Consider the following 25,454-nt stretch of genomic DNA (forward strand, 5'->3'; position numbering starts at 1 on the left):
CAGAAAACATATCTCATAACACTATGAAACAATAGTTGCAGCTTACGCAAAACAAAACCCATAACTACCCCCGAAAAAAATTTTAAGATTTTGTTATCATTTGGAATTCAGTCAAGATTTCTTTTTTAGGTGTTTATAACATAAACGTAATTATTTGAAAGGTCAATAGTTTTTTGCTTTTTTTGTCATCAAAAAGTAAGAAAATTTAAATATGTTGCTTAAATAAATTAGATATTGTCTATAGTCGGTAACGATATCCTAATTGTCGGCATGCCACAAACGCACGTGCTTTAAACTAGGCCCAATATAGCCTAAAATCGCATAAAAACTCATTTGTATTAAAGTTATTTTTATTAATTAGTCTTTGAAGTATATTTTTAAAATATTTTAGAATTTCGAGCTAAAAATAATTGACAAAGCCCAATTTTCCACAATAATTTCTTAATAATTTCTTTTCCTAATGTGTTCTTTTGAATATTATCTACCATCACAACAACAATTTTATTGAAAACTTGTTCATTTTAATATAATTACAGACATTATTATGTTGACGTCTCCACTAATTTTTCTTAAGAGACATGCATTTTGGGTTGTGGTAAAAAACACTCACTGCTGCGATATATTCGTTTTACCACATACAACTACCTACTTTACATCGTTGGAAAGGTGATATTTTCTACTTTCATTGCCACAAGCAAATACGTGGGTAAAATATCACTAAACAAAAAGAAGGAAAAACTTGATGGATAACTTCTCCAAAGAAGCTTCGATTGGTGGCAGATGATGACCGGTGACAGATGATGACTGGTGGTGACTGATGAATGGCTGGTTGTTGTAGGTGGGTATAAACGATCCGATGGGCCTATGATGGTGGACCAGAATGGATACTATATGGTTGGGTGGAACAATTTTAATTTAGTATTCTTTTAATTAGAAGCCACGAACTGTCCTTAACAGGCGTATTAACGAGAATTTTGTTTGGTGATTTCTGCCGTATTAAGTTTCTCTTATTGGCAAACTCCAACAAAACAAAATGGCGACAATTGACACAACGTGGTTGCGTTTATGAGTAGCATCACAATCAATTACAATCAATTACTTGTAAAAATCAACAGGATGTATAGACGACCAAGCTTTTCTGTTAATGAAGAAATTGTTGGGCCAAATTAGTTATTGCCCCCCTTGGGTGCTGAGAGCCTTGCAAGGATAATGGTGTGTTTTTAGCACCACCAGATTATGTGCCCGCAACTTTATTATACTTCGTATCAGCAATTATGCACAATATTTTAGTGTACCACCTTCTAATTGCTTGTTCCCCAACGCAAATTTACTTTAAGCAAAATGACGTGGATAAAATTTTGCTGCTGGCAAAAAAAAAAATCTGTTGCAGTTGACATCAATTATTTATTTCAAGTGAAAGAGGAACACTACGTGGAACAAACTAAAAAGGTTATTTTGTGCAATTTCGGATCATCCATAAACAGTGCTCAGTTACACAAACTACTCAGTGATAGAAAAAAGAACAAGATCTAAAATGTATATGAATATTTCCTACATATGAAAGAATTAGCATCTCTTGATTCTATAGTGGACAGTGCTTTAATTCAATATTGTATCACGGTATTAAAGACTCTATTTCGAACAAAACAATTTTATACGAAATTTAAAGAAAAAGTTAAATGATATGAAACATTGTGGTTTAAATACAGATACACTAACGAGACAAAACATTCTGCCGAGAAATCGAATGTTAAAAGTGACAAAAACATTTTATGCTTTAATTGTGGAAATAGAGGACACTCGTCGAAGTAGTGTAAAAATACAAAAAAAAAAAATCGATAGTTTTGCTAAATTTTGCTGGTTGTACCCCACAAAAACGACTTGTACCAAAGACGCTATTTCCGAGTGATGAATTCAGAACATATTGTGAAGACGAAAACATAGTTCATATCAAAGACTGAACAATATAATAGTATTCGTACAATCAAAATTAAGTATTAACGATCCATCTAAATGGTTTAAGCATGTATTTGCAGTACAACCACTTATAAACTCAATATACCAGCAAAGAGTGGATACAACACCACATCAAAAGCTAATTGCAACGAAAATGTGAAATAAAGAAGACTTACGTTTAAAGGAACTACTCGATCAATAACTTATTGTTATATACGATGAACAAAGAGAATCTATACGAAATTCTGCAAAGCAACAAATTCTAACCATTCACAAAGAAAATAGGAGTATTTTTAAAAGAATGCGTTAACCAGCGAATCAGTACAACGAGAACGACTTTGTAGCAATTAAACGAACGCAGTTTTGCGGAGGCCTCAAGCTCGAACCCAGATATTTAAGACCATACAAGATTGAAATTGAAATTAAGTGATGACGACATACCTTATTGCAGGATGACCGAGTTGTAGGAAGAGGGAACATTAGGCCTAACACAGCACAACAAACAACCACCACAAATTAGTGCTCAAGAAGTATTCAAACCGTATATCGAGTGTAAACGACGACGGCGAACCGTGCAAGCATAGAAGTCAAACCAAGTAGATGTGCATTCAACGTCGCGCAACGTCGGTCGAAAGCAAAACAGAAGCTCTATCTTTCTATTCGATTCAGTTTATTTTACTACATTTAAGCAAGTCATTTTATTACATACCCCACTTAATATTATTTAACATTTAATAAACACATTAGATTATTTTTTTAACCTTAATAAAAAGGCTGTTTCAATCCATCGTGTGATCGGATAAGTATAACAACTGAGATTCCCATATTAATTATAAAGAAAAAAATATGTTTATTTGGCCTAACTCTAATTTAGTAAAAACTGCCGATTTTTTATTTTTTCAGAGGTAGATATTCTTGGGGGACGTAACCGGTTATTTGACCCGAAAATCCGGGTACAGGTCCCTAATTTCATAAGGAAACAAATTAACATAAATTTGCTGGCGAATTAAATAAGTTATACATAGGCTGGTTTCCGTAACGTCAATTGCTTTGTTAATGTCTGTAAATATCTTAAGCATCCATTTCCATATCAAATCACAAAATAAATAAAATACTTTTACAATGCACGAGCAATAATTGAAACAAAACAGTTTTATGACGTTTCGGAAGTCGGCCATATATTTCTTACCTGTTACTTTGTCGATTTCAAAAAATCCTTCAGGATTTCCGGATACTATCTTGTAAGATATTTTTGACGTTTTGTCAATATCATCATCTGTAGCATTCAACTTTATTATAAGAGTATGTGCATTACTTCCTTCAGAAATAAATGGATAATATACTGGTTGAGACGTTATAGGAACATTGTCATTCACATCCTCAACTTCGATATAAATCTGCGGATTATATATACATATATATACATTTTTATTTTTAATGGATTTTTATTACAAATGTTTACCTCTGTACAACTGAATAAAGGCACTATGGCTTGGTCCTGAGCACAAACAGTAATCCAGTAAAAATCCTTTGTTTCCGCATCCAAATGAGAGAGAGTGCGAATGGATCCTTCAAGAATTTCAGAAAAATAAATTACTTAAAACGTCTACTACCAAATGTTATTGTCTGTACCTTTTTCCGTAACAGAAAAAATGCCGACTCCATCTCCGCCGCGTATATAATATGATATTTCTGATTCTGGACCATTAGCATCTAGATCTCTCGCCGTTACGTTTCGTACAATGGTTCCTTTAGGTACATTCTCCTTAATTTTTGCAATGTAAACAAAGTCATCAAATTCTGGAGCATAACGATTCTCATTGACGTCAATTATCTCTATAACAACAGGCATATCTGAAGATAATGATGGTGTCCCACAATCTATTGCGCTAACCACTAAATTGTAGATTTGCTGAGTCTCATAATCTAAGTAATTCAGTGTCTGTATAACACCGCTGTATTTATCTATTTTAAAGAGAGTTCCATTCGTGGCATCATCCTTAATGGAAAATAAAATTTCCGAATTTATACCGACATCGAAATCGTTTGCTTCTATTTTAGCAATAACTGTGCCCCTTGGAATATCTTCTCTCACTTTGAAAATGATTTCTTGTATACCAAATACTGGAGCATTGTCATTTACGTCATCTACTATAACTGATATAATAGCATCAGCCGAAAGTGGTGGAACACCACCGTCCTTGGCATATATTTGTAGTTCATATTCGCTTTGCCTTTCCCGATCAAGCATGTTTATTATAAATAAACAGCCCGTGGTGGAATTTATTCCAAAGTTTGTAGTTTCAGACTTAATTCCATATGAAATCTGAGCATTTCTAGTAGCATCTGCATCCGTTGCATTTAAGCAAAATACTTTACTTCCATTTTTTATATTTTCAGGAAGATGAAGTCTGGTTATGGGTCGTTGGAATATGGGTGGATTGTCATTTACATCTAATATATTAACGGTTAGCATTTTAGAATCACATTTGGAAGGCTGTCCAAGATCGCACACTGTTATGTTCAAGACGTACTCTTCCTGTCGCTCTCTGTCCAAATATCCAATTAGTTGCAACTCTCCACTGTCGGGATCAACTCTAAATACGGATTCGAAATCACCATCGGAAATTCCAAAAATCAGTTTACCATTGTATCCTAAGTCGCGATCTTTCGCTTTGAACCATGTGATCGTATCGCCTAAAGGAAGACTCTCATTCACATTCAGTTCTAATGGAAAGTCAATAAATTCCGGTTTGTGTACATTTTGCCTATATATGTTTATTCGTGTAAAGTAGTCATGTGTTTCCAATTCAAAATTTGTTTTCATGTTGTTCTTTTCCGATGCAGCTAATATATCAGCCAATTTTTTTGCCACCCCTGTTTCATGACACTCAAAACTGCTAAAACCATTAAAATCAACATTTTTGATCGCGTCTAATTGGTTGATGCTTAAAAGTGTTATTTTAATCGTCATTTCATCTGAAAAATGCGTTCCGTCTGTAGCAGATACGTTAATATGACGATGAGAGATTCGTATATCGTTAAGATCGCAACCAATTGTAATTACTCCCGTGATTGAATCCATATTAAAGCAGCCGTCTTCATTGCCAGATATTAAACGATAAGTTATGTAGTCACCGACATCAAAATCTATAGCCGATAATGTAAACACATCTGTTCCAACTGGAGCCTGACGAAACACTTCTCCGGCGCAATCGACACGTTCGAACTGCGGTCTATTATCGTTAATATCATTTATATTAACAATTACATCCATTTCGGTTTGTCTTCTGTATGGCAAGCCCCAATCCGATGCTCTCACTTTAAGTTTATACGATCTTCTCATTACCTCATAATCTATTAAAGTTGTTGTTCGTATTATTCCGGTAAAATGGTCGATTTCGAAGGGTATATCATATACATTTGCAATACTATACGAAATAAATGCATTCTCTCCAGTGTCTTTGTCTCTTGCCTGTACTTTCGTTACATAAGTTCCTGCCTTTTCGTTCTCATTTACGTATACCGTCACATTTTTCTGATCAAAAATTGGGTCATTATCGTTGACATCCAAAATATTTATTTTCACTTTCGCTGATGATTGTTTTCGAACTCCCAAATTAGCTTGGTCTATGGCAGAAACAGTCAGCGTATAAAATGCAGTTTTTTCTGCATCTAAATATTTCTGTGTATACAGCATACCTGTGTCTGGGTTGATCTTAAATTCTCCGCCTTCATTTCCCCCCACAATTTCAAGGAAAACCAATGCGTTCTTTCCGAATATGGGGTCGCTCACTTTTAAGCGAATGACTGGCATATTGATTGGAGCAGTTTCTGGAATGGTTACTTCATACAATTGTTTAGTAAAAACTGGTGCATTTTGTTTGTCAACGTATATTGTAATAGATACATTTTCAGTTGTATGTCTTTTTGGAATCCCTTTGTCTTCAGCTCTTAAAGTTAAATTATAATTATTTGTCGAATTTGAAAGTACAACCAGTTTCCTTAATTGAATGTAATATTCATCAAGAGCTTTCGAGCGCGTTATCGTAAATATTCCATCTGGATCGCCATTTACAATCAAAACATCATTGATTTCGCCATGTCTACCACTGTCCTTGTCAGAAACTCGAACGATTCCAAATATGTTCTTGTCCACATCGATACCATCGTGTACCACTATACTAGAGACGGTTTTAATGTATAAATCTGGGGAGTGTAGATTTGTCTAAAATTAGAATAGAAATGTGGAAATCGTTATAAAACTTTATTTATGTACTTTGCAATTCCTGCAAAATAATTAATTCAGTGGCCAATTCCAACACCATTACATTCCTAGCGGAATTGTTGCTTTGTTTCAAACGAAGTCGTAAAAGATCCGATCTTTTCTTCAGCATTTAAGCGATTTGCATAGATGCTGAGAAGAATTCGAGAAATATCGCATCTTCTCTTCAACATTTGAACCAATTCCATAAATGCATAATGGTCTTTCAACTATAACGACATCGACTGCAATAAAATAATTTATTCAGAGTAGTCAAACTGACACAATATATACAGACTAAAATATATATGAACAATATTTAATATGAACACTGACGATTCGGTTGTAGGGATAGGTAATGCAAAGCAATAATCGATTTTTCGATTTTGGTCTAAAACTAAAAATGCGATTTTTCGGTCTTGCGATTATTTCAGTTGTCTTAAAACTCGACTTTCGACTTTTTCATAACCGCAGAAAATCGATTATAATCGACTATTCGTCGATTTTCGAGTTTTCTTTTGAAACTGTAAAACCGCCAAAAGTGTAAAACCGCCAAGTCCACAATCTATGGGCAAACTCGAAAATCGATCACAAGATAATCGATTATGCGATTTTCCCTCCAGACAAAAGTCGACTACGATTTTTAGATTTTTGACTGCAAAAAGTCGATTAATCGATTAACCGAAAGTCGACTTACCTATCCCTATTCGGTTGTACAAAAACCCATTTTTAATACCAACATTTAATTGATTTAATTCCTTTAATTCCAAAAAAAAATATCTGCCGTATCGCACCCCTACACTGTTACCATTTTTATTTCGGATTTCCAAAACTACTACCTCATATCACAGATATACACCAACAGCGACTCATATTGCAAATTTCAGACTTGACTTCTGGTTTTACTCCTTCACTAACACAGCATTCCCTCCCAATACGAATTTCCAAACACTAAACTTTATATCACCCCTTCACAACAATATAGCGCACATTCACAATTCAAGGTTGTAGCTTCAGCGGTTTCGCCAAGAACCCGAATAGGTTCGTGAAATTTTCGGAATATATCCCCATATAACGGTACCCCTCGACTTAGTGTATTTTAAAAATAGAACAAATCTATACTGTCCAATTTTCTTTACATTTGGACCTGGAATACTCAGAGGATATAAAAAGCTTAATTTAAAAATGTCTACTTCAATCCACTTTTATTAGAAGAGATATTTTGAAGACTTAGAGTATTTTGAAGATTTTATGCACATTTTTCAATTCGGAACTTGTGGCATGAAAGGTTAGAAAAAACTATTTTAAAAAAATTTGACTTAATGTGCACGGGTGTGTCAACCGTATATAACGGTAAATGCTTTGATACATTTCAATTTAGGCCTTTTTATTATCAGGCGAAAACCTTGTAGTTAACAAAATTGTCGCATTGGACCACGTTTCCAAATTATCATACAAAAAACAAATAACATTTTTTGAAAAGATACTTTACGTCTGACTACATAATTCCAGTACATTATTTAGAAACATAAAATCAATGGAACAATATTCAGTACAATTTATCAAACTCCGAACTTTATTTCAAATTTCAGAGTGATCTTCATAACAAATATTTTCTATTTCGTATTTTTTGTCCAAATTATATAATCCAAGCTTTGTTCCTACACCCAACACCAAATTTAGTACCACTTAGTACTTTTCTTTCCCATATAGTAGGTATTTCTCACTTTAACCGTTTACACAATACCAAAATGGTTTTGGTACCAACATGTTACCAAACTTTTCGTACACATAATTAAATGTTTCAAAACGTACTTCCTTATATTCAACATATACCCCAACCGCAATTCACTTTTCCAGCTTTATATGTTCCCCTGAAACCAATTATAGTACTTTTGGTATAAATAAGTACGAATTTTCAAAACCTCCTCCCTACCTCCACTCTAAACAACAATTACTAATCTAATACCGAATTTCAAGTCCAATAACGAATTTCAAATTTAAAAATGCCATTTCTACCCCTTTACAAAATCACAAATTGTACAAAATTCTGTACCACATAGCAAATACCAAAAGGTACCAAATTTTGTACCATTTACCACTTTTCGTACACAACTTTCCAAAAATTACTTTCATACCTCAGTTCTTTCCGTTCACCTAAATCCAAAATATAGCCAATGTAGTTTCATTTAGCACTTTTCCATAAGTACGAATTTCCAAAGTAACCGCAATCCTACAATTCAACAGTAATCTGTTCACGCAAATACAAATTGTATCGAATTTAGTACCATTTAGTACTGCTTCTTGCACATTAGTATGATTTTCCAAAGTTACCTCCATATCTCAATTCTACATTCTAACAGTAATCTTAATTCGAAGTTTCACGATTCCAGCTCTATCCGTTCACCCAAATCAAAATCGTACCAAACTCACTACCATTTAGGACTTTTCTACCTTTGGTACATCTTTCTTACTCTTTATCAGTGACCCTCATTCCAACTTTCAGCACTACTCGTTAATACAAATCCAAACTGTACTATATTTAGTACTTTTCGTACACTTTTAGTTCAAATCCGTTCACCCGAATCCAAATTGTAAATTTAGTACCATTTAGTACTTTTGTTAATCTCCATCAGTAACCCTCATTCCAAATTTCAGGATTCTAGCTATATCCGTTCACCCAAATCCAAATAGTACTAAATTTAGTACCATTTAGTAATTTTCGTACCCTTATAGTTCGAATTTCCAAAAACCTTTCATAGTTACTCTTCATCAGTGACTCTCATTTAAAATTTCAGGATTCCATCTCTATCCGTTCACCGAAATCCAAATTGTACTAAATTTAGTACTTTTCGTACCCTTATAGTTCGAATTTCCAAAAACCTTTCATCGTTGCTCTTCATTAGTGACCCTCTTTCCAAATTTCAGGATTCCAGCTCTATCTGTTCACCCAAATCCAAATTGTACTAAATTGAGTACCATTGGTACTTTTCGTACACTTATAGGTCGAATTTCCAAAAACCTTTCTTTGTTACTCTCCATTAGTGACTCCCATTCCAAATTTCAGTATTCTAGCTCTATCCGTTCACCCAAATCCATATTGTACTAAATTTAGTACCATTTAGTACTTTTCGTACCCTTATAGTTCGAATTTCCAAAAACCCTTTGATACATCTTTCTAGCTCTCCATCAGTTACCCTCATTCCAAATTTCAGAATACTAGCTCTTACCGTTTGCCTAATACAAAGGGTACCATATTTAGTACCTTTTAGTACTTTTCGTACACTTCTAGGTCGAATTTCCAAAAACCCAGCCATATCTCACCCCTACAGACAAACAGCAATCTACACCCAAAATTTCAAGTTTCTAGCTTCAGCGGTTTCGTCTGGGCGCTGATGAATAAGTCAGTCAGTCAGTGAATACCTCACCTCACTGCTCTTTTATATATGAAGAAAAGACAAAAATTTTTAGTTTTCCATAAAAAAAAATTAAAAATTTTTTTTTAAGCTACATGAAAGATTTTTGGTACATAGATTGGGAAAAAATGCCATTCTTAAATCTGTTCGTGATACTAATTTTGGTTGTTGCGCGCAAAAGTTATGGCGGTTTCAATTCTGATAAAAAGAAAAAAATCTTTAAAAGACTCTAATCATTATATTGAGAAACTCTCTTAATTAGGCGCTCCCTACATACTATATGTTTACTGAGGTCCCATAACTTTAGTGAAAAAGTTGTGCATTTTCGCGGAAATTAGGAAAGAATTCCAAACAATTGGTAGTTTGCAACTTGTTTTAATAAAATTCAACCTGCTTATGCCTCTGAAAAATATATAAAAAATATGTACGTAATCTAAACATCGCGAAGATTCAAATGAAACCAAAACTATACAAATCCGTTTAGTGGTTAGCATATTATAGCAAAAACAAAAAAATATATTGAGGAAATTTATAAAATTTTTGTAAGAGAAAATATTTATTAACATTTATTTTGTAAGTTAGTTGAACAAAATGTAAGAAAAATAGGTCGGAGTTTTTCTTCTATTTTAGTTAAATTTCACGCAATAAATCACATTTTTTATTCTAATCACTTCTCGAAAACACGCTAACATCTAGCAGAAGATATGGATATCTTTCAAATAAATGTTGGGTTCCTTTAAATGGGGAATACTCTTGAAATAAAATTGTATCGGGTAATGTTCATTTTGAAATGCGTGTAAATCGCGAAATCCTCAAAATCACTTGATGCGCATGCGGTTAACCAATACAGCGAATTATTCTCTTTTAATTTGTACACATTTGCCAGGATTTACTTCGGCCGCTAAGATGTAGCATCGTCTGCAGTTTAGTGTGCAACAAACTGTATAACGCTTATATTTTGCACAAAGTGCATACACTTTTTATGCGCATCCGATTTCACTATCAACCGTGAAAAAATACATCGGTCTAAACATATTTCAATAAAATCCATCAAGAACCGTGGATGTAGCATCACACAGTATTTTTTGGATAAATCGGATACAGCTCCCGCGCCACTAAATTTTTCAAACCGCTGTTTTCGCACAAACGCGAGTGATTCACTTTCTTCATTGAAATGGAAACGATCCACATAAAACGCGAATTAGTCAGCGATATTTTGAAAAACATTTTTCGCAAATTTTTCAATTTTTGCAGTAGCCATTTCCGCCGTTCTAGTAGATGGATTTTTATGATCTGTGATTCATATGATCCGGATCGTCGAAAAACTAAAATATCGCGGGGTACCAGCACACTCAAAACGATATTGTAAACACTGTACCCAAAAAATAGGTTTTTTAGAAAAAATATCACACTAAATGTTGGCCTTTGGCAGTAGATTACTCTGCTGCTGTGTGGGCTACATACTCAATATACATATCAGATTATGCGAAATCGCGAGTTCTTTAATCCTATAATTGGTTTTTCGAAATATCCGAATGCGCGTCCCAGTTACATAAAAAATACAAAAAACACCTGAAATCCGGCTTCAAAATGTCAGCATCCATAAAAGGTGGATGCAGTTCAAATTTTGGAAAGTGATACATCAGAAGTGTAATCTTCATTTTGTATTCTCCTACTTTTACTTTGGACAGATGTCCGTCATTTGAATGGTTTAATCAGAAATCGAATAGCAATGTAAAAAACCTGTTTAGCTTCAACGTGTTTTTACCTATGTTTTTTCCTTTACGCGGTCGTAACTACCACGTAAATTAAATTTTTTTGCTAAATTTTTGAGCTTTGTACAAAAACATCTAAAATAATCCAGCAATAGTCATAGTTAGTGGTAAACTACAATAGTTCGCGTATTATAATAGTGCAAACCTTGGCTTAATGGAAACTAAAAAATTTTGACTTTTCCTCATATATAGATTTCAGCAAAGCTTTTGATATGGCTTTTGTTGTATAAATCAGATTTTATAGGCGTTAATACTAATTTAGTAAAATGGATACATTCTTACTTCTCGAACTCGATTGACGTGCCATCGGGTGTTCCACAAGAGAGTTACCTCGGACCGATTATCTTTCTTCTATTTACAAACGGATTGCCAAATTCAGTAATGCATTCTAGATTGCTAATATACGCTAATGATGTCAAGTTATTTATTACTCATAGTTTGGTGAAATAAGCTGATCTACTCCAGAGTGATTTAAATAGAGTTTTTCAATGGTGCAAAACCAACTGTATGGATTTAAACTTAAACAAATGTAAACATATGTGTTATTCCAGATCTTCTTCTTTAATAAGACAATACAATATTAATTGTAGAATATTTGTTGATATGCACTGGCCTTTTGATGAATTAAAAATTAAATGTTAATAATCACGTAATTTCTATTGTTATTAAAATTCATGGAGTATTAGGATTTATAAGAAAGATGGGCCAAGGAATTCCAGATCCCTATATAACAAACCAACTATTTACGTCTCTTGTTAGACAAAATTTCCATTTTCTGGGTTCCTGGACACGTTGGCCTTTGTGGAAATGTATACGCCCATTCGGCCGCTAAATATGCCTGGACGGCGCTTCTGACCGATGCACTAATTGAAAAAATTGATTAAAAAAATAAACAAATTAAATCTGAAATTCGCCAACTTTTCTCAACGAAATACAAAAACTATCAACACCATCACTACAATATCACAAACCCTGACAACATAGTTCCTTCAATCCCTCGGCAGCGGGTTCTTTTGTACCGGATTGACCCGGAACAACACAAAATCATCATTCCGGCCAGCGGCTGCCAGCTCAGTGTACATATGTTTGTATTTGTTTCGTTTTTCTGTGTTGGGAGTCCCGGAATGCCTGCTCCGAATTCTTTTGGTCGTGCCGGGACGGAGGAAAACCCAGGACCAATATATCTGTTCTCAGTTTGTCACACCCGCATCTTCACCCACATCCAACCTTCGGTGAGACGCAATAGATGTCAGGAGTGGGTGCATCTAAGGGGTTGCTCTGGACTTGTCCGCGTGAGGGACTACGACAGGGACTATGTGGCTGCATGCTGCGTGAACACAGTCCCCAGTGAGTCGTCGTCGGATGACGAAACTCCCTCATCGTCTGACTACGAAATTCCCCCGCAGTCCCCTCGACAACAACCGCACACCAGCCGTTGTTGTCCCAATCCCAGAGAATGCATCCTTTAATTTAATTGCAATGGACTCCGAGGTAAGATCGAGGAAATAGTAGATTTCATGAGTCGGAAGAACATCACTGCGGTACAAGAAACCAAGCTCAAGAACAACTGTAGCTTACAACATTGTGATGGTTACAATGTGCTTAGGAAAGATCGCACCAGAAGTGGAAGTGGGGGATTAGCTTTCCTATTGCACCAGTTTGTCCAATACAGACCTATCTCGCTTGAGCCTGTCTCATATGACCCGTACATGGAGTGTATGGGGGTAGCAGTCAGGTGTGGAACTGCCGAGATAGAGTTGCTGAACGTATACATCCCGCCGAGAAATAGCTGTATCTCAGATTACGTGCCTAACATTAGCCCGCTTTTGGAAGGTCATAATCGCCTGGTCCTGGGGAATTTAATGCGCATCATGAGATGTAGCATTCGACAATACACACAACTCTTCATTATAAAACAGCATTCCACAGCCGCGAGAGCACTGTTATTACTCTCATTGACAAACATCCTCTCTCCACCCATGAAAAAAATGTTCTAACATAATAATATGTTTTACCCAAACATATCAAATTGAGATATGTAAAAAATTTTGCAAACATATATTTGTTTGGACCCAAACATATTATGTTTGGATCCAAACATATATTTGTTTGCAACCGGTCCCAAACATAAATTTGTTTGGATCCAAACATATTTCTAACATAAATTTTTCTGCGTGCAGACATAACCATCGTGTCACCTGGTCTGACAAATGACGTTACCTAGCAACCCGTCATTTCCCTTGGATCAGACCATCTCCCCATAATTGTCTCCATTAGCAGACCACCCGATTTCATTACCTCTGAACGCCGCAAATTCGTCAATCATAAGAAAGCTGATTGGCCGGGTTTCAGAGCGTTCACCAACCACCGCTTCAGAGAACTGCCCAATCCTTCTGATGTTCGGGTAGCGGAAAGGACGTTCCGAGACATCATCCCTGCTGGTCGAATACCCGAAGTAAGACCAAACTTCCCAGCAGAGGCGACGGGATTAGCAAATGAGCCTGATGAGCCCAATGACCCCAGAGTCAGGGAGCTGACACTGGAAGTTAACAGGCTGGTCGGCGAGCATAAGCGGAACAAGTGGTTAAATCATCTGAAGAGTTGCAACATTGGAGCCGGTATAGGTGAATTGTGGGCAACGGTTAAGTCACTCTCGAACCCTGGAAGAAGGGAAGATAGGACCTCAGTCACGTTTGGCGACGTTACGTTGACTGACCCGAAGAGATGCGCAAGTTATTGACAGTTTGTCGAGCACCCCGAGAGTGACAGTGCGAAGAGAAGAGTATTACGTCGCATCAGATCTCTTCCTGCCGAGGAGGAACCACCACAGTTTACAATGGATGATGTTGCCAATGCCATCAGGAACGCTAAATCATCCGAAGCGTTGGGCCCTGATGGAATCTCCATGATAATGCTGAAGCAGCTGGATGAGCCGGGAGTGGAGTATCGCACTAAAGTTCTCAACTTGTCGCTATCCACCCTCATTGTTCCCGAAGTCTGGAAAATGGGCAGGGTGGCCCACTATGGAAGCCCGGAAAGGATGCCAGCAAAAGTGAATCGTACAGGCCGATTTCGCTTTTGTCTCCCGTAGCAAAGACCCTTGAGGCCTTAGTCCTCCCCAGTATCAGAAATAGCTATCAAGTTGCCGATCATCAGCATGGATTCCGTAAGCAGCACAGCACGACAACTGCTCTGCACGCCATTACCACACATATTTGTCAAGGACTCAACCAGAGACAGCCGTGCGATAGAACAGTGATGGTGGCGCATGACTTATCAAAAGCCTTTGATACAGTCAGGCACTCCACGCTGTTTGAGGACATTGAGCAGACAACCCTCCGGCCAAGCTTGAAACGTTGGATAGTCAACTATATGTGTGGACGCCAGTCGTACGTGGAATTCAGGAATAAGAAGTCCAAACCCCGTAGAGTGAAACAGGGAGTTCCCCAAGGTGGGGTGATATCTCCGGAACTGTTTAACCTCTACCTCTCCTGTATTCCACCCCCTCCAGACGGCATTGAGATCGTGACGTATGCGGATGATTGCACGATCTTGGCGTCGGGTACCTATCCTGATGACATCTGTGAGAGACTGAACAACTATTTAACTGATCTTACCACCTTTTTCCATTCGAGGAATATGCAGATTTCCCCCACAAAATCTACAGCCACTCTGTTCACCACATGGACAGCGCAGTTTGGACGTGAGTTGAATGTCGTGGTCGACGGTAGCAGAATTCCGACCACAAACTGCCCTAAAATTTTAGGGGTCACATTCGACACTACATTCACGTCGTGCGCACACGCCACAGCTATCTGCGACAAGTTGAAAAGTAGGAACAAGGTCCTCAAGTCCCTGGCCGGCAGCACTTGGGGTGCAGATAAAGAAACCTTGTTGACCACATATAACGCGATAGGTCGGTCTGTGGTAAGCTATGCGGCTCCAGTCTGGTCCCCGAGATTGTGTGATTCGAACTGGAAAAAGACTCAAACTTGCCAAAATGCAGCCCTGAGAACAGCGACAGGGTGCCTCCTCAAATCTTCAGTGGACCATCTACATGAGGAGGCAAAAATTCTTCCTGTAAAGCAACACAATGAGATGCTTCCGTTGCAGTACCTGCTTGGATGTTATCGTGTGAGCCATCCCAATCACCATCTTGTGGGTAGGCCCGGCCCATTCAGGGAGATCAGGAAGGATATCCATGCTCTAGAGGGAGAGGTCCAACGATACAGGAGAGAACCCCTAGATCAACAAGCATATCAAGCAGGATTGAATAGCATTCACACGGACGCAGTTGCCAAGGCCTTAAGCAATTATAGTGTGAATAAAGTACTTGGAGTACATCCTCCAGCTATCGCAGCTGAGGAGCGTCAGCTGCCACGACAAACTAGAGTAGTTTTGGCCCAACTACGCTCGGGATATTGCAGTCGCCTAAATTCTTATTGGGCGGAAATCGATCGCAACGTGCAAGACATCTGCCCAGTATGCGGCATGGGCCCGCACGACACACAACACCTTTTTAACTGTCCCGCCAAACCTACCCATCTAACTCCAGTGGATCTATGGCTACATCCCATCGAAGCAGCCACTTTTCTTGAACTGGAGATAGACCCAGAGCCAGATTGAACAGAGGAACGAACAAATAAACATAACAAAAACACTGTTACAACAACAACAACAACCACATACAACGCGATAGGTCGGTCTGTGGTATGCTATGCGGCGCCAGTCTGGTCCCCGAGATTATGTGATACGACTTGGAAAAAGATTCAAACTTGCCAGAATGCCGCCCTGAGAACAGCAACAAGGTGCCTCCTCCAATCTTCAGTGGTCCATCTACATGAGGAGGCAAAGATTCTTCCAGTAAAGCAACACAATGAGATGCTTTCGTTGCAGTACCTGCTTGGATGTTACGGTGTGAGCCATCCCAATCACCATCTTGTGGGTAGGCTCGGCACATACAGGCAGATCAGGAAGGATATCCATGCTCTAGAGGGAGAGGTCCAACGATACAGGAGAGAACCCCTAGATCAACAAGCGTATCGAGCAGGTTTAAATAGTATTCACACGGATGCAGTTGCCAAGGCCTTTAGCAATTATAGTATGAATAAAGTCCTCGAAATACATCCCCCATCTATTGCAGCTGAGGAGCGTCAGCTGCCACGACAAACTAGTGTAGTTTTGGCTCAACTACGCTCGGGATATTGCAGTCGCCTAAATTCTTATGTAGCATGGGCCCGCACGACACAAAACACCTTTTCAACTGCCCAGCCAAACCTACTCATCTAACTCCCATTGAAGCAGCCACTTTCCTGGAACTGGGGATAGACCCAGAGCAAGATTGAACAGAAGAACGAACATACAAACATAATAACAAACACTGTTACAAAAACAACAACAACATAGTTACTTTGTTTCCCTGCAATTTTGAAAAAAAATAATCCGCATATTCTCTCGTCTGCGCATGGAACACACTCTTGCTACACACCTGCATCTAATTGATAAAAACACCGACAACAAATACCAAAAATGTAATATGTAACACATTCTAAGCCAAAGTAGTTTACTAAGTCAACAACATATCATCATACTTCACGGCAAAAGGACTGGATATTTTAAAAGCACCTACCACAGAAAATGTCGAAGCAGTATATAAATTCATATCTTATAAAATATCTGTTTAATACCCATCTATTGTAAAGAAACTTGTAACTTAGGGGTAGTTTACACTATATGTAAATGTCATATGACATGAAATTTTCCATCGTTATATATTCGCTAATATTGGAGATTTTCCTTACGCCATTTACTCTATGCGTCCACACCAGCAAAAATGTAAAACAACTACGTCTCCTCATTGCCTCCGTGGGTAAATATGGAATGTTTTTATTTCGTGTCATATGACATTAATAGATAGTGTAAACTACCTCTTAGTTAAAGTATTATAGCTGATTGCCTAAGCTGCTAATGCTATAATTGTTGTCCATATCTATATATATAAAAGAGTAGTGAGGTGAGTGACTGACTGACTGACTGATTGACTGACTGATTCATCAGCGCCCAGACGAAACCGCTGAAGCTAGAAAGTTGAAATTTTGGGTGTAGGTTGCTGTTGGTGTGTAGGGGTGAGATAAGGCTGGGTTTTTGGAAATTCGACCTAGAAGTGTACGAAAAGTACTAAAAGGTACTAAATATGGTACCCTTTGTATTAGGCAAACGGTAAGAGCTAGTATTCTGAAATTTGGAGTGAGGGCAACTGATGGAGAGCTAGAAAGTTGTACCAAAGGGTTTTTGGAAATTCGAACTGCAAGGGTACGAAAAGTACTAAATGGTACTAAATTTAGTACAATTTGGATTTGTGTGAATGGATAGAGCTGCAATCCTGAAATTTGAAATTAGGGTAACTTGTGGAGAGTAACAAAGAAAGGTTTTGGGAAATTCGAACTATAAGTGCTAAATGGTACTAAATTTAGTACAATTTGGATTTGGGTGAACAGATAGAGCTGGAATACAGGCATTTGGAATGAGGGTCACTGATGAAGAGTAACAATGAACGGTTTTTGGAAATTCGAACTATAAGGGTACGAAAAGTACTAAATGGTACTAAATTTAGTACAATTTGGATTTGGGTGAACGGATAGAGCTGGAATCCTGAAATTTGAAATTAGGGTCACTGGTGGAGAGTAACGAAGAAAGGTTTTTGGAAATTCGAACTATAAGTGCACAAAAAGTTCTAAATGGTACTAAATTTAGTACAATTTGAATTTGGGTGAACGGATTGAGCTTGAATCCTGAAATTTGTAATGAGAGTCACTGACGGAGAGTAACAAAGAAAGGATTTTAGAAATTCGAACTATAAGTGCACGAAAAGTACTAAATGGTACTAAATTTAGTACAATTTGGATTTGGGTGAACGGATAGAGCTGGAATCCTGAAATTTTGAATGACAATCACTGATGAAGAGCAAAAATGAAAGGTTTTTGGAATTCGAACTATAAGTGTACGAAAAGCAATAAATGGTACTAAATTTAGTACAATTTGGGTTTGGGTGAACGAATAGAGCTGGAATCCTGAAATTTGGAATTAAGGTCACTGATGGAGAGCAAAAAAGAAAGGTTTTTGAAAATTCTAATTAAAAGTATAGGTAAAGTACTAAATGGTACTAAATATAGTACAATTTGGGTTTGGTTGAACGGATAGAGCTGGAATACAGACATTTGGAATGAAGATCACTGATGAAGAGTAACAATGAAAGGTTTTTGTAAATTCGAACTATAAGGGTACGAAAAGTACTAAATGGTACTAAATTTAGTACAATTTGGATTTTGGGTGAACGGATAGAGCTAGAATCCTGAAATTTGAAATTAGGCTCACTGGTGGAGAGTAACAAAGAAAGGTTTTTGGAAATTCGAACTATAAGTGCACGAAAAGTACTAAATGGTACTAAATTCAGTACAATTTGGATTTGGGTGAACGGATAGAGCTGGAATCCTGAAATTTTGAATGACAATCACTGATGAAGAGCAAAAATGAAAGGTTTTTGGAATTCGAACTATAAGTGTACGAAAAGCAATAAATGGTACTAAATTTAGTACAATTTGGGTTTGGGTGAACGAATAGAGCTGGAATCCTGAAATTTGGAATTAAGGTCACCGATGGAGAGCAAAAAAGAAAGGTTTTTGAAAATTCTAATTAAAAGTATAGGTAAAGTACTAAATGGTACTAAATATAGTACAATTTGGGTTTGGTTGAACGGATAGAGCTGGAATACAGACATTTGGAATGAGGATCACTGATGAAGAGTAACAATGAAAGGTTTTTGTAAATTCGAACTATAAGGGTACGAAAAGTACTAAATGGTACTAAATTTAGTACAATTTGGATTTTGGGTGAACGGATAGAGCTAGAATCCTGAAATTTGAAATTAGGCTCACTGGTGGAGAGTAACAAAGAAAGGTTTTTGGAAATTCGAACTATAAGTGCACGAAAAGTACTAAATGGTACTAAATTTAGTACAATTTGGATTTCGGTGAACGGATAGAGCTGGAATCCTGAAATTTGAAATGAGAATCACTAATGAAGAGTAAAAATTAAAGGTTTCTGAAATTCGAACTATAAGAGTAGGAGAAGTAATAAATGGTACCATATTTAGTACAATTTGGGTTTGGGTGAACGAATAGAGCTGGAATCCTAAAATTTGGAATGAAGGTCACTAATGGAGAGTAAAAAAAGGTTTTTGGAAATTCGAATTAAAAGTATACGAAAAGTACTAAATAGTACTAAATATAGTACAATTTGGATATGGGTTAACGAATAGAGCCGGAATCCTGAAATTTGGATTGGTGGTCACTGATGAAGAGTAAGAAAGATGTACCAAAGGTCGAAAAGTCCTAAATGGTAGTGAGTTTAGTATGATTTGGATTTGCATTTGAAGAGCTGGAATCCTGAAATTTGGAATTAAGATTACTGTTGCAATATAGAATTGAGATATGGAGGTAGCATTGGAAAATCGTACTAATTTGCACGAAGCAGTATTAAATGGTACGGAATTCGCTACAATTTTTATTTGCGTGAGTGTAGGATTGAGGTAGTTTGGAAATTCGTACTTATGGAAAAGTGCTAAATGGAACTACATTGGCTATAAATTGGGTTTAGGTGAAAGGATAGAGCTGAGATATGAAAGTACATTTTGGAAAATCGTGTACGAAAAGTGCTAAATGACACCTTTTGGCATTTGCTATTTGGTATAGAATTTTGTGGTTTTGAAATTTCGTACTTATTTATACAAAAAGTACTAAATAGTACTCTAATGGGTTTCAGGGGAACAGATAAAGCAGGAAAAGTGAATTTGGGTTAGGATATACATATGTTGAATATAAGGAAGTAATTTTTGAAACGTTTACCTATGTATACGAAGAGATGGGTAACATGTTGGTACCAAAACCATTTTGGTATTGTGTAAGCGGTTAAGGTACTAAAGCTGGGATTATATAATTTAGAAATACGCTATTTGTACAAAAAATACGAAATGGAAAAATATTTGTTATGAAGATTACTTTAAAATTTGAGACAAAGTCCTGAGTGTGAAAAATTGTACTGAATATTGTTCCATTGATTTGATGTTAACGCCAAGGCGTTTCTAAATAATGTACTGAAATTAAGTAGTCAAACGTGAAGTATCTTTTCAAAAATGTTTTTTGTTCTGACCGCTTTGGTATGTTAATTTGAAAACGTGGTCCAATGCGACAATTTTGTTAACTAGATGTTATTTAAATAAAGCCTATAAAAAAGCCTAAATTGAAATGCCTCCAAACTAATTTTCTGTTATATACGGTTGGCATACCCGTGCACATTAAGTACAATTTTTTGTAAAAAAGTTTTTCTAACCTTTCATGCCACAAATTCCGAATTTAATGCGCATCATGAGATGTAGCATTCGACAATACACACAACTCTTCATTATAAAACAGCATTCCACAGCCGCGAGAGCACTGTTATTACTCTCATTGACAAACATCCTCTCTCCACCCATGAAAAAAATGTTCTAACATAATATGTTTTACCCAAACATATCAAATTGAGATATGTTAAAAAATTTTGCAAACATATATTTGTTTGGACCCAAACATATTATGTTTGGATCCAAACATATATTTGTTTGCAACCGGTCCCAAACATATATTTGTTTGGATCCAAACATATTTCTAACATAAATTTTTCTGCGTGCAGACATAACCATCGTGTCACCTGGTCTGACAAATGACGTTACCTAGCAACCCGTCATTTCCCTTGGATCAGACCATCTCCCCATAATTGTCTCCATTAGCAGACCACCCGATTTCATTACCTCTGAACGCCGCAAATTCGTCAATCATAAGAAAGCTGATTGGCCGGGTTTCAGAGCGTTCACCAACCACCGCTTCAGAGAACTGCCCAATCCTTCTGATGTTCGGGTAGCGGAAAGGACGTTCCGAGACATCATCCCTGCTGGTCGAATACCCGAAGTAAGACCAAACTTCCCAGCAGAGGCGACGGGATTAGCAAATGAGCCTGATGAGCCCAATGACCCCAGAGTCAGGGAGCTGACACTGGAAGTTAACAGGCTGGTCGGCGAGCATAAGCGGAACAAGTGGTTAAATCATCTGAAGAGTTGCAACATTGGAGCCGGTATAGGTGAATTGTGGGCAACGGTTAAGTCACTCTCGAACCCTGGAAGAAGGGAAGATAGGACCTCAGTCACGTTTGGCGACGTTACGTTGACTGACCCGAAGAGGTGCGCAAGTTATTGACAGTTTGTCGAGCACCCCGAGAGTGACAGTGCGAAGAGAAGAGTATTACGTCGCATCAGATCTCTTCCTGCCGAGGAGGAACCACCACAGTTTACAATGGATGATGTTGCCAATGCCATCAGGAACGCTAAATCATCCGAAGCGTTGGGCCCTGATGGAATCTCCATGATAATGCTGAAGCAGCTGGATGAGCCGGGAGTGGAGTATCGCACTAAAGTTCTCAACTTGTCGCTATCCACCCTCATTGTTCCCGAAGTCTGGAAAATGGGCAGGGTGGCCCACTATGGAAGCCCGGAAAGGATGCCAGCAAAAGTGAATCGTACAGGCCGATTTCGCTTTTGTCTCCCGTAGCAAAGACCCTTGAGGCCTTAGTCCTCCCCAGTATCAGAAATAGCTATCAAGTTGCCGATCATCAGCATGGATTCCGTAAGCAGCACAGCACGACAACTGCTCTGCACGCCATTACCACACATATTTGTCAAGGACTCAACCAGAGACAGCCGTGCGATAGAACAGTGATGGTGGCGCATGACTTATCAAAAGCCTTTGATACAGTCAGGCACTCCACGCTGTTTGAGGACATTGAGCAGACAACCCTCCGGCCAAGCTTGAAACGTTGGATAGTCAACTATATGTGTGGACGCCAGTCGTACGTGGAATTCAGGAATAAGAAGTCCAAACCCCGTAGAGTGAAACAGGGAGTTCCCCAAGGTGGGGTGATATCTCCGGAACTGTTTAACCTCTACCTCTCCTGTATTCCACCCCCTCCAGACGGCATTGAGATCGTGACGTATGCGGATGATTGCACGATCTTGGCGTCGGGTACCTATCCTGATGACATCTGTGAGAGACTGAACAACTATTTAACTGATCTTACCACCTTTTTCCATTCGAGGAATATGCAGATTTCCCCCACAAAATCTACAGCCACTCTGTTCACCACATGGACAGCGCAGTTTGGACGTGAGTTGAATGTCGTGGTCGACGGTAGCAGAATTCCGACCACAAACTGCCCTAAAATTTTAGGGGTCACATTCGACACTACATTCACGTCGTGCGCACATGCCACAGCTATCTGCGACAAGTTGAAAAGTAGGAACAAGGTCCTCAAGTCCCTGGCCGGCAGCACTTGGGGTGCAGATAAAGAAACCTTGTTGACCACATATAACGCGATAGGTCGGTCTGTGGTAAGCTAAGCGGCTCCAGTCTGGTCCCCGAGATTGTGTGATTCGAACTGGAAAAAGACTCAAACTTGCCAAAATGCAGCCCTGAGAACAGCGACAGGGTGCCTCCTCAAATCTTCAGTGGACCATCTACATGAGGAGGCAAAAATTCTTCCTGTAAAGCAACACAATGAGATGCTTCCGTTGCAGTACCTGCTTGGATGTTATCGTGTGAGCCATCCCAATCACCATCTTGTGGGTAGGCCCGGCCCATTCAGGGAGATCAGGAAGGATATCCATGCTCTAGAGGGAGAGGTCCAACGATACAGGAGAGAACCCCTAGATCAACAAGCATATCAAGCAGGATTGAATAGCATTCACACGGACGCAGTTGCCAAGGCCTTAAGCAATTATAGTGTGAATAAAGTACTTGGAGTACATCCTCCAGCTATCGCAGCTGAGGAGCGTCAGCTGCCACGACAAACTAGAGTAGTTTTGGCCCAACTACGCTCGGGATATTGCAGTCGCCTAAATTCTTATTGGGCGGAAATCGATCGCACCGTGCAAGACATCTGCCCAGTATGCGGCATGGGCCCGCACGACACACAACACCTTTTTAACTGCCCCGCCAAACCTACCCATCTAACTCCAGTGGATCTATGGCTACATCCCATCGAAGCAGCCACTTTTCTTGAACTGGAGATAGACCCAGAGCCAGATTGAACAGAGGAACGAACAAATAAACATAACAAAAACACTGTTACAACAACAACAACAACCACATACAACGCGATAGGTCGGTCTGTGGTATGCTATGCGGCGCCAGTCTGGTCCCCGAGATTATGTGATACGACTTGGAAAAAGATTCAAACTTGCCAGAATACCGCCCTGAGAACAGCAACAAGGTGCCTCCTCCAATCTTCAGTGGTCCATCTACATGAGGAGGCAAAGATTCTTCCAGTAAAGCAACACAATGAGATGCTTTCGTTGCAGTACCTGCTTGGATGTTACGGTGTGAGCCATCCCAATCACCATCTTGTGGGTAGGCTCGGCACATACAGGCAGATCAGGAAGGATATCCATGCTCTAGAGGAAGAGGTCCAACGATACAGGAGAGAACCCCTAGATCAACAAGCGTATCGAGCAGGTTTAAATAGTATTCACACGGATGCAGTTGCCAAGGCCTTTAGCAATTATAGTATGAATAAAGTCCTCGAAATACATCCCCCATCTATTGCAGCTGAGGAGCGTCAGCTGCCACGACAAACTAGTGTAGTTTTGGCTCAACTACGCTCGGGATATTGCAGTCGCCTAAATTCTTATGTAGCATGGGCCCGCACGACACAAAACACCTTTTCAACTGCCCAGCCAAACCTACTCATCTAACTCCCATTGAAGCAGCCACTTTCCTGGAACTGGAGATAGACCCAGAGCAAGATTGAACAGAAGAACGAACATACAAACATAATAACAAACACTGTTACAAAAACAACAACAACATAGTTACTTTGTTTCCCTGCAATTTTGAAAAAAAAATAATCCGCATATTCTCTCGTCTGCGCATGGAACACACTCTTGCTACACACCTGCATCTAATTGATAAAAACACCGACAACAAATACCAAAAATGTAATATGTAACACCTGTACGGTCGAACACATTCTAAGCCAAAGTAGTTTACTAAGTCAACAACATATCATCATACTTCACGGCAAAAGGACTGGATATTTTAAAAGCACCTACCACAGAAAATGTCGAAGCAGTATATAAATTCATATCTTATAAAATATCTGTTTAATACCCATCTATTGTAAAGAAACTTGTAACTTAGGGGTAGTTTACACTATATGTAAATGTCATATGACATGAAATTTTCCATCGTTATATATTCGCTAATATTGGAGATTTTCCTTACGCCATTTACTCTATGCGTCCACACCAGCAAAAATGTAAAACAACTACGTCTCCTCATTGCCTCCGTGGGTAAATATGGAATGTTTTTATTTCGTGTCATACGACATTAATAGATAGTGTAAACTACCTCTTAGTTAAAGTATTATAGCTGATTGCCTAAGCTGCTAATGCTATAATTGTTGTCCATATCTATATATATAAAAGAGTAGTGAGGTGAGTGACTGACTGACTGATTGACTGACTGATTCATCAGCGCCCAGACGAAACCGCTGAAGCTAGAAAGTTGAAATTTTGGGTGTAGGTTGCTGTTGGTGTGTAGGGGTGAGATAAGGCTGGGTTTTTGGAAATTCGACCTAGAAGTGTACGAAAAGTACTAAAAGGTACTAAATATGGTACCCTTTGTATTAGGCAAACGGTAAGAGCTAGAATTCTGAAATTTGGAGTGAGGGTAACTGATGGAGAGCTAGAAAGTTGTACCAAAGGGTTTTTGGAAATTCGAACTGCAAGGGTACGAAAAGTACTAAATTTAGTACAATTTGGATTTGTGTGAACGGATAGAGCTGCAATCCTGAAATTTGAAATTAGGGTAACTTGTCGAGAGTAACAAAGAAAGGTTTTGGGAAATTCGAACTATAAGTGCTAAATGGTACTAAATTTAGTACAATTTGGATTTGGGT

General features: G+C 38.2%; 1 protein-coding gene across 7 annotated transcripts in view; it reads right to left on the minus strand.

Moving 5' to 3' along the window:
* kug (FAT atypical cadherin kugelei) overlaps positions 1-25,454 on the minus strand; it is a 651,494-nt gene that overhangs the window by 460,579 nt on the left and 165,461 nt on the right. For all 7 annotated transcript variants that reach the window (XM_073986279.1, XM_073986278.1, XM_073986280.1 and 4 more), the window contains 3 exons: positions 3,589-6,184; positions 3,419-3,525; positions 3,146-3,353 (listed from right to left, as the gene is read on the minus strand). In XM_073986279.1, the coding sequence (XP_073842380.1) occupies positions 3,146-3,353; positions 3,419-3,525; positions 3,589-6,184 (2,911 nt within the window). The remainder of the gene's footprint in view (positions 1-3,145; positions 3,354-3,418; positions 3,526-3,588; positions 6,185-25,454) is intronic.

This window comes from Musca autumnalis, unplaced genomic scaffold (assembly GCF_047663935.1).
Source record: "Musca autumnalis isolate F117 unplaced genomic scaffold, ASM4766393v1 scaffold_4, whole genome shotgun sequence".
Classification (NCBI taxonomy): Eukaryota; Metazoa; Arthropoda; class Insecta; order Diptera; family Muscidae; genus Musca; species Musca autumnalis.